This window comes from Petaurus breviceps, unplaced genomic scaffold (genome assembly GCF_028583685.1).
Source record: "Petaurus breviceps papuanus isolate PSGF00001 unplaced genomic scaffold, PetGlider_PUasm1.0 90386, whole genome shotgun sequence".
NCBI lineage: Eukaryota > Metazoa > Chordata > Mammalia > Diprotodontia > Petauridae > Petaurus > Petaurus breviceps.
Window position 1 is genome coordinate 907,875 of NW_027187236.1, and position 12,717 is coordinate 920,591.

At 50.0% G+C, this 12,717-nt stretch overlaps 1 protein-coding gene across 2 annotated transcripts in view; it reads right to left on the minus strand.

Annotated features, from left to right (window-relative positions):
* Positions 1-922: 922 nt before the first annotated feature.
* Positions 923-12,717, minus strand: part of BGN (biglycan) — a 32,913-nt gene continuing 21,118 nt past the window's right edge. The window contains exons 3-9 of one of the 2 annotated variants that reach the window (XM_069108480.1): positions 12,412-12,662; positions 11,409-11,521; positions 10,241-10,454; positions 8,581-8,691; positions 7,872-7,965; positions 7,542-7,680; positions 923-3,654 (exon numbers count right to left, since the gene is read on the minus strand). In XM_069108480.1, coding sequence (XP_068964581.1) covers positions 3,457-3,654; positions 7,542-7,680; positions 7,872-7,965; positions 8,581-8,691; positions 10,241-10,454; positions 11,409-11,521; positions 12,412-12,652 — 1,110 coding nt within the window. In that variant the 5' untranslated portion in view covers positions 12,653-12,662 and the 3' untranslated portion in view covers positions 923-3,456. Of the gene's footprint in view, positions 3,655-7,541; positions 7,681-7,871; positions 7,966-8,580; positions 8,692-10,240; positions 10,455-11,408; positions 11,522-12,411; positions 12,667-12,717 lie in introns of both variants that reach the window. The other variant, XM_069108479.1, reaches the window with a different exon arrangement.

The window sequence follows — 12,717 nt, forward strand, 5'->3', positions numbered from 1 at the left end:
TCTAGATTGGAAGACCCTACTGTTGCTACCGTTGTTCTTATAGGTGCTGTTCAATCACTCCCCAAACCCTGCTTCTCACACCTTCTATTGTCTCTCCCTTCTCTTCAGCCCCACTCCAGAAAGTGCTGTTGGAGTGTTCTCCCCTTCCACTCCATCTTTGACATGTTTACCTAACTGAACTCTCCAGTCATGTAGCCCCCTGCTCAGAACTCTTCCTTGGGCTCCCTGTTGCCTCTGAGACAAAGTCCCAAGTCCTCAGTTTGGCTTCTAAGCCTTCCACAAACTTATTTCCACCACTTTGCAACATTCTCCTGTGCCAGCTTAGACTTACTGCCCCCCCTCCAGTGTACCAGGTTCACTTGGGCCTTTTGTTACCTTTTGACCCCATCCTTCAAGGCCCAGCCTGAGTCTCCCCCTCTGAGCCCTCTGTGCCCCCTCACTAACTGTGCTGCTCAGTGAGGGTCTGTGGGTGAGGCCTGATTCCTAAACCCCACTGTGGGGAAAGGCTTGGGGGGATCGATGGATGTATGTATCACCCAAATTGATAACTTAGGAGAGGTTCGAGTTGTGGAGGGGCCCAGGTCTCTTCCTGCCTATCTCCTCCTAGATCATTGATCTAGGTATCTCACAGGCCATTTTGCCCAATCTCATTTTACAGAGAAGGAAACTGAGGCCTGGGGAGGGGAAAGGACTTGCTAGGAAGTAGCAAATCCCTGCTTTGACTGAGGCTCCCCAACTCCAAATCTGGTGCTTTGTGAACTGTCCCCACCCTGCCCCAGCAGAGCATTGGCCAGCCATGGAGCTGGTGGCAGCTGTGTCGGCAGAGGCCGGGTCTGAGAGGGCCTCCCGCCCTGCCCCCATCTCCCCAGCAGGCTCCTCCCTGCCCCGCCCCCTCTAGCCCACATTGAAGGGCCACACAGGGTTTCCTATTGCACATTGGCTCTTTAATCATTCCAACAACAGCTGTCACACCAGAGGGATGGCGCTCCGGGAGCCCCATACAGTGCAGGGAGATGCCCCGAAGACTGCCGAGGGGAGGGTGCAAGGGGGTGGGGTTGGGGGGAGCAGGCAACTCAGCCCCTTCGATACTTGCTCCTGGGCCAAGGACCCATCACTACCCTTGCCTTTCAAAGGAAGCTCAGCTTCTTGGTTATAGATTGGGGGTGACAGGAGACAGTGTTTGATAGAATCGTTCTCTTGGTGCATTTGTCCTCCCAGCCCAGGGCCCTAAGATGAAGCCGTACCCCGTTCTCCCCACCTAGTCCAGGGGTGGGCCCAGATGACCTGCTAGCACGAGGAATTAATTCATGTAAGGCTCAATACACCCCTCCACCTGACAGTCTCCGGGGTTGAGGGCTCCTCTAGTCTGGATGTCAAGGCCGAGGTGGGACACCAGAGTCAGGAATAGGGCTCAGTCAGGTCCTACTATCTCCCGCCCCAGCTTCTAGGAAAGTCATACCCCTTTCTTGAGTTCCCAATTATGTTCCTTTCACCACTATCCCTATCCCATAGCCCATCTTTTTCCTGGGGTTCAGAAACAGGTCTTCTTCCATCAGCCTCATTTCATCTACTTAGGGCTGTGATCCCCTTAGCACATGGGGTAGGGGCAGGCTTCCACTTTCCCTGGGGACTGAGTGATGAAGAGTAGATGGTGTTAGTATCTGAGGCAAGGCAGTAGAGAAGAGGAAGGGGGAGAAAAGGGGAAGAGAAAGAAGTGAGGGAGAGAGACAGCGGGGAAGAGAGAAAGAAGTGAGGGATAGAGAGGGAAGGAGAGAGAGAAGTGAGGGAGAGAAGGAAGGAAAGAGAGAAGTGAGAGAGAGAGAAAGAAGGAAGGAGAGAGAGAAGTGAGGGAGAGAGGGAAGGAGAGAGAGAAGTGAGGGAGACAGGGGAAGAGAGAGAAGTGAAGGATAGGGAGGGAAGGAGAGAGATAAGTAAGGAAGAGAGGAGGGGAGGAGAGAGAGAAATGGGAGAGAGGGAAGGAAAGAGAGAAGTGAGGGAGAGATAGGGAAGGGGAGAGAGAAGTGAGGGAGACAGGGGAAGAGAGAGAAGTGAAGGATAGGGAGGGAAGGAGAGAGATAAGTAAGGAAGAGAGAAGGAGAGGAGGAGAGAAAGAAGTAAGAGAGACAGAGGGGAGAGGAGAGGGAATGGAGGAAAAGAGAGGGGAGTAGAGAGGGAAGTGAGAGAGTCAGAGGGGAGGAAAGAGGTGAGAGACAGGATGAGAAAAAAGTCAGGGAGAGAAACATATGGAAGGAAAGAGAGAAAAGAGAGAGGGAGGAAGGGAGAGACAGAGACACAGAGAGATAGAGACAGAGACACATGCACATAGAGAAGAAAGATGGGAGAAAATCAGAGTAAAGAGAGAGCAGAGAAAAAATATGAAGGGAAAGACAGAGGTGGAGTTGGGGATAAGAGCCACTTTGGCTGGGGTGGAAGGAGAAAGGGAAAGATAAAAAGAAACTAGATAGAGAAAGTAGAAGGGAAAGTGAGAGAGAAAAAGGGAACAGAGAAGAAAGGATAGAGGAAGCAAAGAAAGGAATGGGATAAAAGAGGAAGAAGGCAGAACCTGGGAGAGGAGACAGAAAGGAGAAGATGGAGGAAGGGAAGATAGAAGAGAGGAGAAACAAAGAGAAGAAAATGGAAGAGAAGACAGCAGAGAAGAGAGTCAAGAGAAAGGGGAAAAGACAAAGGACAAAAGGGAAGAGGGGAGACAGACTAGGAGAGAGAAGAGAAATGAAGGAAAAGAAAAGATGGAGAAAAAGAGAAAGGAGACACAGAAAGGAAAGGGGAGAATGAGGAAATAAAGAGCAGAGAAAAGAGGCAAGGAAGGGAGAAAGGCGAGGAGAGAGACATCCCTGCTGGGGTAGACACACCGGGACTAAACTTTACCCAACATAGAACCACATAAAAGAAATGCCCAGAACTAGAGCTTTTGGAAATCTGCTTTGGAGATTCAGTTGGATTGGGGTGGGAAGTAAGGGAAACCCTAACCAGGATGGCTGTCTCCCTGGTTCTCCAGAAAGTACCAGATTTGGGGAAACATTCTGCTGGAAAGCTAGAGGCCAGGGCTCCCAGCTCTCCCATATAGCCTGTCCGCCCCTTGCCTCTCCCTACTTCCCTCACCCCTATCTGTACTCAACTATAGCCTTGGATGTGGCAGGTCAGGGAGCCAGAGAGCAAAGAAAAGAGAGATTGTTCCCAGTCGGGACCAGGGCTAGTGGCTGGGGCAGGTCTGCAAGGAAGTTGGAGATTCAAATTGGCATCAGATTGGAGTTTGGGGTTAAAGTGTGGATGAGGGCCTGGGCAGGGTTCACACTGGGCTAAGGTGAGGCCGCTGGGGTTTGGGTTTACATATGACTTTGCCTCCTCCTACACCCTCTTTGTGTCTCTCTCCTGTTCTTTCCCTTCTCAGTCGGGTTTCTTTCCCAAGGGGGTCCCGCTGCCTCCTCCCCTTCCTCACTACTTCTTGTAGTTTCCAAATTGGATAGCCAGGCGGTCAGTGACACATCGGAAAGTCGCCGGCTGCACCTCCCAGTAGGGCACAGGGTTGTTGAAGAGGCTGATGCCGTTGTAATAGGCTCGCTTCACGCCAAAGCCCACGGGGCAGAAGTCATTAACGCCCACCTTGGTGATGTTGTTGGAATGAAGATAAACCACCTGTCAGGAGTGTGGGAGGGAGGAGAGGCCTTGTTAATATGCATGGTGAGAAGCCCCTAGAAGAGACTTTGCCCCAGAGGCCAACATAGAGGGGCATGCTTCTTTCTTTCCCTTCCTGAGGACCCCTGAGGGTCTGTGGCTCTTATGCCCTTCTCCTTGGGCCTGCTTTCCTATGAGACAGACTTCTCTCTAATGCCCCGCTTAGCCTGAGATACATGCAAAATGAGAGTGGGAATCAGTGGCAAAAGCAGACACTGTCTCCCTCCCCGCCCCACCCCATTCTCCCAATTCCCCAATTCTTTGCCTGCTTTCTCCACTGTGCCCTGTGGAACCCTCTTTTTTGTTAACAAACTCCTCCCCTTCATGTGAGAGCTGTTACTCTGGGATTCTTTCCATTTAGTGTTCAACGAAGCTTAACTTTCTCCTTGAAGACACCACATCCATTGGTCCATTAGCCCAAGGCTGCTCCTTCTTTCCTAACCTCCTTCCTCCCCCCCCACCCCACCAGGAGCGACAGCTGGACTTCTGGGCCACCTCTTGTCTTTAAAAATTCTCTTTCTCCTATTCAGGTCTTTGATGGTCTCTAGGAACTGCCCAAGTTTCATTCTCCCTCTTCCCTAAGTTCAAAGCTTAAATGACCACCTTATTGTCCACCCCCTTTGAATCCCCAGGTTTCTGGGTTCCTTAGCTGCATGCTCCCATGCCTTCTGCCTCCAGTTTGCCTCAATCACACACAAGAGCCATTATACTTCAATGTTCCAAGTGCCATAATTCCTAGGTACAGCTCTGGCAGTCCTGAATTTAGTGTTGGCAGATTTGGGGCCAGATCCTAGTTTGGCCACTTACTGTCTGAGTGAGCTTGGAAAATAACAGACATTTCTATGGTGCTTAAGGTTAATAGAAAGTCATTGTGCTCGTCTGCTCAGTTCCCTCCTCTGACAAATGAGGGGCCCACGCTAGCTTTTGAGGGGCCATTCCAGTTCTAAAGTTGAAAATCTTTTGATGATCTAGGGGCATTTAACCTGGAGGAGACATGACTTAAGGAGAAACTGAAAGCTATAGGGCAGCTAGGTGGTGCTGCAGTGGATAGAATGCTGTACCTGGAGTCAGGAAGACTCATGCTCCTGAGATCAAATCTGGCCTCAGACACTTCCTAGCTGTGTGACCCTGGGCAAGTCACTTCACCCTATTTGTCTCAATTTTCTCATCTGTAAAATGAGCTGGAGAAGGAAATGGCAAACCATTCCAGTATCTCTGCCAAGAAAACCTCAAATGGGGTCATGAAGAGTCAGACAGAATTGAAAACAGTTGAATAACAACTTCTGAATAAGAACTTGCTCATAATGAACGTTGCCCCAAGGTGAGCAGAGAGTGCCCTCTCTCTCTTTGTGTAGATTCAAACAAAGACACTTGTGCTGGGGGAGATTCTTGCTTTCCAGCTGTGATTACCTGGGTCTCCCCCCTCACACTCAGAGAGTTCAGAGCCAGCAGCATCACCTGAACAGCTCAGAAGATCCTCTGATGGGGAAGGAAGACTAAAGAGGGGGACTAGCTGGGCTATGAGGTCTCTTTCATCTCTGAGACTTTGGAACTCTTGAGATATTTCTCCCCTAAGCCAAATGTTTGCCAAAGTAGGTCTTGAATGATCCTAGGCTGCAATGTGTGGGGCCCAAGGTTGAGAAAGCACAGGCTGGAAAATTTGAACGTAAAAATGTGTAACATTCTTTTGTTAAATGGTATGGCTGGTGCAGAAAGGGGAGAGGAACCTTTGTAAAAATAAAATCTCCCTGCCTTTGTCTCTCCATCTCTGTCTCTCATTTTAAAGTGTGAGCATCTTTGAGAAAAAGGAATCATCTTCTCTGACCACCAGAGGGCACCCTTGCCCAGTGGATGGGGAGTGTGGGGCCAGGGTAGGGCCAGGCTCAGGACTCTGGTCCCTCTCTGCACCTCCCCCAGCACCAGATGGCCACAGCTGGAGGTGCCTCCATTCCCCTTTCAAAGGCATAGTAAAGGGGGGGGGGGGCGAGGGTCTTCTTTCACAGAGTCACAGAATGTCAGGGCTACAGGGGCTCTTGGAGAAATTCAGGAACTCATTTCCCCCAGGGTAGCTCATTCTATTTGCCCACAAAGAGTCCGGTGGCAGATTGAGGACCCAATACTAGAACCCAGGTCTTTTATTTCCTAGGCCAGAGTTCCTTGGGGAAAGGGGAAGGATGGAAAGAAAGGACTTAATCCCAAAAGGCCAGGTCTTCACACTGTTGCTGTCAGGTTTGGACTGTGACCAGTATCTCTTAATAAACCAGACCCTAGAGTATATGTTTGGGAGAGTTTAAGATGCCTTTCCAGCAGAGGGGCAGGGCAGAAGAGAGCCTCCCCTTCCCTGCCCAGATCTCTTCAGAGCCCCATGAGGGAATCTTAATATCCTAAAGCTAAAACTGGAAAAGGCCTCAGATGTCTTACAGATGAGGAAACTGACACAGACGTGAAGTGACTTGCCCAGGGTCACACTACAAGCAAGTATCTGAATCTGGATTTGAACTCAAGTCTTCCTGACTCCAGACACAGAGCTCTGTGCATTACAGCCATGCTACCTCTCAAAGCTTTCTGGGTTTGGTTTTCCCTTTCTTCAGAGCTGGGGATGAGTCCTGTACTCTCCTTCTTCAGGGAAGCTTGAGGTTTGGTGAACCCAAGACTCTCTTCAGAGCCCCAAGGAAGTCTGAGGACTCATATCTATATTTTGAGGGCTACTTTTCCCAGGATTCTTTGGGCCTTAACTTGTCAATTGTCCTCATATAGTAAACAATCCCTGCCCCAATCCCAACTTCCCACTGGTATAGAAGAGAGGGAGGAGTGAGGCCAGGCAGAGTGTTTTTCACTCCAGCTGACCTTACACTGCTGTATAATTTTGTGGATAGTGCACTGGGCCTACAGTCTGGGGGACCTGGGCTAGAATCCTGACCCCATGCTTATTAACTGTATGACCTTGGGCAAGCCCTGTTACTTCTCAGACCTCAGTTTCCTCATTGGTATAATGGGTATAACAATAGCATTTCACATGGTGGTTGTGAAGGTCAAGTGAAACAAAGTACTTGGCAAAGCTTTCAGTGTTATACAAATATTTGATGTTCTTACTAGATGTGAATCTATAGTAATGGAAAGGGGTGGAACTGTGGATAATGGCAAATTAGTAGAGAATTTGATTACCTACCCCTCTTCCTAGATCTGATCTTGGAATCAAGCTTGCTTCCATTTTCCCATAGAAATAGGGATATGTGACAATGATTGGGAGATTAATTTTCAACCCAATAAAACAACTACCCTGTGGATACCTCTCTGGAGTAGAGCTGAGAAACCATCTCATGTCTGTATCCTGGCTTCTACTCAGTTTTGTCCTGATCCTCCTTCCTCCTCTATACTAGGACTAGATAGATAGCATTACCTTTCAGCCCCTTTGGGCAGCTAGGTGGCGCTGCAGTGGATAGAATGCTGTACCTGGAGTCAGGAAGACTCATCTTCCAGAGTTTCAATCTGGCCTCAGACACTTCCTATCTGTGTGACCCTGGCCAAGTCACTCCACCTTGTTTGCCTCAGTTTCCTAATCTGTAAAATAAGCTAGAGAGGGAAATGGCAAACCACTCTAGGATCTTCGCCAAGAAAAGCCCAAATGAGGTCATGGAGAGTCAGACAGGACCAAACAACAATAACAGCTTGGGTCTTTGCAAGGTTTACCTTGTTAGGCTTTCAGCTTGGAGCAAGGAAGTGCCTTCCCTTACTGCACTGACCAAGGTAAATGGAAATGTTAGAGATGTAAATGAATCAGGCCTGATGCCCACAGAGAATACCCAGAGAGTCAACTGGAGTTGACACTGGGTCTGGCCTATTCTCACCTGGAGGAATTTGAGATCAGGGAGGCCTGGGGGTACTTTGGCCAGCTTGTTATTGTCCAAGTGGAGTTCCCTCAGGGTGGGCATGAAGGTCAGGCTCCCATTCTCGATCATTCGGATGTGATTGTGTCCCAGGCCCAACCTTGAATGAGAGTGAGAGCAAAAACTGAATTAGAAGGGTGGGAAGGTGGGGGACACCATTCCATAGCTGGCAGGCCTGTTCTTCCTCTCCAGCTGCTGTGTCCTGTCCATAGTAAACTGGCCTCTTTATGGTAAGGGGGAGGTATGAGGCAGGTGCTAGCCATAACCATTTCATCAGCCCCTGGGCCTGACCTGTAGAGCTTGGAGTACCGGAGAAGGTCCTCTAATTCAATGGCCTGGATCTTGTTGTGGTCCAGATGGAGTTCGTTCAGAGTCTCAGGGAGATCTGGAGGCAAAAGAGAACAGTGGGGATGGGGATGGAAGGGTTGATATTATTGGAAGTCAGACCCAATCTTGTCCCACACACCTCCATATGGGATGGAAGGGGAAAATGAGGAGGGGGAACAGAGGAGGGAGGCACTGTCTGAAAAGAGCAGGGCTTCAAGGAAAGTGCCAGTAGGGGGCAGCACAAAGACCCTTAATTCTTCTCTCAGAACTCCTGGATTCATCTTAATGGGGGTTGTTGTGGTTTGATGCGTCTCCGACTTGGAAGGAGGCAAAATTTCAGACAGGAGAAGGCTGGGATGAGGAGAGGATTGTCACCCTCCCATACACATGCACCCCTACCAGACAGGCTATCAGGAAGGGCCAGTGAAGAGGCGACCCTGCTGCTCTCTAACCACCTGCCGCCCCTCCCACCCCAGAGGTTAATGTGGCTCTGGGACCTTGGGGGTCAGAAAACCCTCACTGACATTAGCTAAGTCCCATCTCTAGCCGGTACTTTCTATAAGATTAAGGGAGTGGCTTGGCATGGATGACCCCATGCTCTCTTCCAGATCTTGGCTTCCTGGGGATGGAGGGGGATGCTCTCTCTGGATAAGAGTGAGAGAGAGGCAGTTACCTTTCGGGATGCCTGTCAGCTTGGCCTCTGAGATGCGAAGGTAATTCAGTTTCAAACCATCAAAAGCTCCAGGTTCAAAACCGCTATTTTCCAGGGGATTTCCTCCCATCTCTGAAAGAAATGAAACCCATATTCCACAAAGGGTGAGCCAAGACAACAGAACAGAACAAACGCTTAGCAGACCTGGCTAGGTCCATAAGGGTCAGAACCAGGCTGAGGGACCAGCATTCAGGAGCTGGGCTGAGAGTCTTAAAGGAGAGAGACAAAAGGCAAGCCCAAGGACCTGCATAAGTGAACCTTCCCTACCTCCACATCGTCAGCCTTCTCTCCCATTCTTTCCCCATGTCTGGGGAAAGTCTGGACCACCCACCTCTAATGCCCTCACTGATCCTGGTCAAAAGTGCTCTGTCCCCTCCCTCAGAACTCCAGTGTCTCCTGCCATCTCTTCTGCACTTAACCCCATATATTCTGCTGCATAAGTCTTTGGGGCCAGGTCCTGTCTCTGTCCCTTTGATCATAAACTTCTTGCCAGGTCGGGATGCTATTGTCAAGCATATTTGGTATGAGGTGGATACTTTGCGAATGTGTGATGTTTTGAAGTGGTTGACTGAGACACAGGCAGAGCAAGAGAGAGATACATTGAGTCAAGGAGAAGAGAAACAGGAGTAAAGTTTCTGAGAAAATATGAGGAGAGAGAGACAGGGAAGAGATTGAGGGAAAAGGCGAGTCAGTGAGGCCCATTCTGGGGCTGAGAAGCTCCCCTCTGCCTTCCCAAACCTCCTTCCCTCAGATATCTGCTCCCCCAACCTTGCACTGGCTTTTCTGCCCCAAGTCCTGCTTCCCACAGCTGGCCACACCTGCACAGATCTTTCAGAACCTCTCTCCTGCCCTTCCTCCCCAACCAGAAGACAGAACAAGATTGACATCAAGGCCAGAGTTAGGGTTAGAGGCTGAGGACCAGGTCAACTGTTGGGGATGGACATGTTTCTAAAATGTGCTGGGCTCCTGCCTTCTTCAGCAGACAGCACTGACCACAATCTGACATTTCCTCAGTGATTTGGAGCCATCCTGATGAAATGTGCTACTGTCCTAAGCTGAAATCTAACATCTCCTTCTGGGCTACTGTGGTATAGAGAGCTATATAATAGCCCAAGGCTGTCCTCTCTTTCCTCATGGTCATGTTATCAATGAACACTTCTAACATTACGGTCAACATGCCTACCTTTATTTAGCATGTTCTTCCTGTCTTTCCTTTCACTCTCTTCCCAACATAATTCATTGTTTCTAATTTTCTGTGGGCTGGGAAATTAGATTGATAAACTTGTTAGAAGTGTATGCAAATTAAGAGTCAATAGGCATTGATTGAGAGCCTCTGTTGTGAGTAAAGTGATTAAGCTTTAGTTCATGGGCTTTATGAAGACCTCATTGGTCACTCTGAGGCCTTACGCACACACACACAAACACACACAGTTGTATCTTTGTCTCTCACGATGTTCAGATTTCCTATGACATTTCCTGCTCTTGAAAGGTTTGGGCTGATATATGCTAGCTGTTGGGGGGGGGAGAGTCTTTTCCCCTATCAGAGGAGCCCAAGATGACATGTCCACAGCCCATGTAGGCATGTTCATATGGGTGCGGGGAGAGGTCAAGGCCCACTCACCAATACAGTTCATGTTCTTGAGTCCGCTGAATACTGCCTTGGACACCTTCTTGATTTTGTTGTCATGAATCCTCAGCTCCACCAGGGAGCTCGGCAAATTCGGTGGGATCTCCACTAGGTGATTCTTGGAGATATACAGCTTCTGTAGCTTTCGAAGTGGACTAAAGGCTTTTGGGTGAATTTTGGAGATTTTGTTGTTCACCAGTACCAGAGCCTGAGACAAGAAAGAAGGATGAGAGCGGCTAGGTCACAGACTCCTGCAGAAGAAAGGGCCTTTGGAGCCAGCTAGCCCATCAAGGAGAAAAATTCCTTCTCCAATGTGCTCAACTATGGTTGGCAAACTTAGTGATCCGTAGTCGGCCATGTTGGAGAAGAAACTGCCCATTTCCTTCCCTCCTCACTTCTTTGCTAAGTGTATATCCACTTGCTCTGGTGAGAACAGTCTCAAACTCTGAGATTTGGGAGGCCTTCAATGCAAACCCCAGACTTTTCCAATCCAATCCAATCCAAGACCTTTCTAGGCCTCACATGTCCCCTGGTGCCAATAGGAACTGCCCTGCCTACTTCTCAGCGTTGGAAGGACACACATGTGACCAAGTAGGATGTGTCATGTGACAACATGAAACAGCCCAAGGTGATCAACAGCAGAGATTTTAACCTGATAATATTTTAGTAAATCACAATTTAATAACCTGTGCTTCCAGTGGGTGGGCAGATGAGGCTTGGAGAAAATACCTGCTTGAAGGGGCTTTTCTGGGTCCTGCCACCCTCAGTCACCCTTAGCATTTAAATTCTGGGATGGACATGAAGGGCCTGGGAAGAGGCAGGGCAATAATACTTCCTCCTGCCTTCCACACACACAGACACACATACATAGATTCATAGGGGCTGAACTGTGGAGCTGGAAGGGGCCTCTGACACCACCTAGTCCAACAGCTTCGTTTTATGGAGGCCCAGGGAAGGGAAGGGACTTGCCCAAGGTCACACAGAGGCAGTAGGGACAGGATTTGAACCCAGATTCTCTAACTCCAGAGGCAAGCCCACAACCCCTCACTGAGATTCTTTCTAAACAGGCCCTGGGGAATGAACCCTCCCTTTCCTATGCCTCCAGACCTGGCTAGCCTGGGTGGCCCAGCCGGGCCTGCCCCAACAGGGCCCACAGCCTTACATAGAGATGCTGGAGGCCTTTGAAATCATCTTTCTTGAGCTCGGTGATGCCATTGTTCTGAAGGTCCAGGAGGGTGGTATCTGGGGAGATCTCCTTGGGGACCGTCTTCAAGCCTGTGGCAAAAGCCCCCACCACAGTCCAGGTGAGCCCCCATGTCAGTCCAAGGCCCAAGAATGCCTCATGTGGGAGGCCCAGGTCATGGCAGCCAGAGCTGGGGGAGGGGAAGGAATCTGGGGCTGGGAATCTAAGACCTGAGTCTTAGCCCCAGGTCTGCTGCTGGGGGGCCCTGTGACCCTGGCTAAGCTTCTTCCCCTCTCTAGCCTCCCCATCCCCCTTGCCCTCCCAGCCTCAGCGGGTATAAGGACCCTGAGAGGTCACTTCTCTTCTCTCCCATGTCTGTCCAGCCCTGGGAGGGCTGGGTAAATGAGGGAAGGTAGAGACAAAACTCTGGCCCTAGGGACTTCTTAGTCTGGTTAGCAAGAAGGGTCTCACTCATAGGCAAAAACAGCAGCCCTTATCATGGCAGGATCAGGACAGGCAGAGATGAATGGAGAAGTATGGGGGAGCTGGAGGTATGACGGAGGATGTCACATGGGAAAAGGTAAGAATGAGACTAGTACATGCTGGAGTGAAGGGTCCTATGGGGGAGAAGGGAAATAAGGATGAAGGGGTAGGTTGGGGTCATAATGTGGAGAGCCTTGAATACCAGGCAGAGGAAGGCCATCAATAGTGAACCATGGAAGATTCTTGAGCAGAGGCAGACCAAGATCAGAACTGAGCTTTAGGAGGATGAGTCTGGCAGCCTAAGCAGGATGGATTAGAGATAGAGAGTAGGGATGTGGGGGTGCTGGGAATGGCAACGGATTAGAATTTTGCAAGACTTGGTAAGAGAAACAGCAAGGAGTTAATTTTTTTCAAAGCCCGGAAATGTGTGGGCTTATTGTTTCCAGGATCGAATCCTGCTTCAGATCCCCATGGGTCCCCTTCCAGGGCAGCTTCTCACCCAGGTCCGAGCATTGGACCACACGTAGGTGGCAGTGGCACCCAAAGGGACACATGGCACTGTAGGTGGGTGTGAGGGCATCCAGGTCAGGTAGGCCCGAGGTGGGGTCAGCTCCAGATGCCTCTTCATCATTGAGCATAGCCAGACCATCATCCAAAGTGAAATCCCAGAAGCCCCTTTGCTCAAAGGGCAGAGCCTGGGTCAGGGCCAGCAGGGAGCTGAGAAGCCAGAGGCACAGCATGGCTGGGGGTCTTTCTGGAAGAGAGAGAGAGAGAGAGAGAGAGAGAGAGAGAGAGAGAGAGAGAG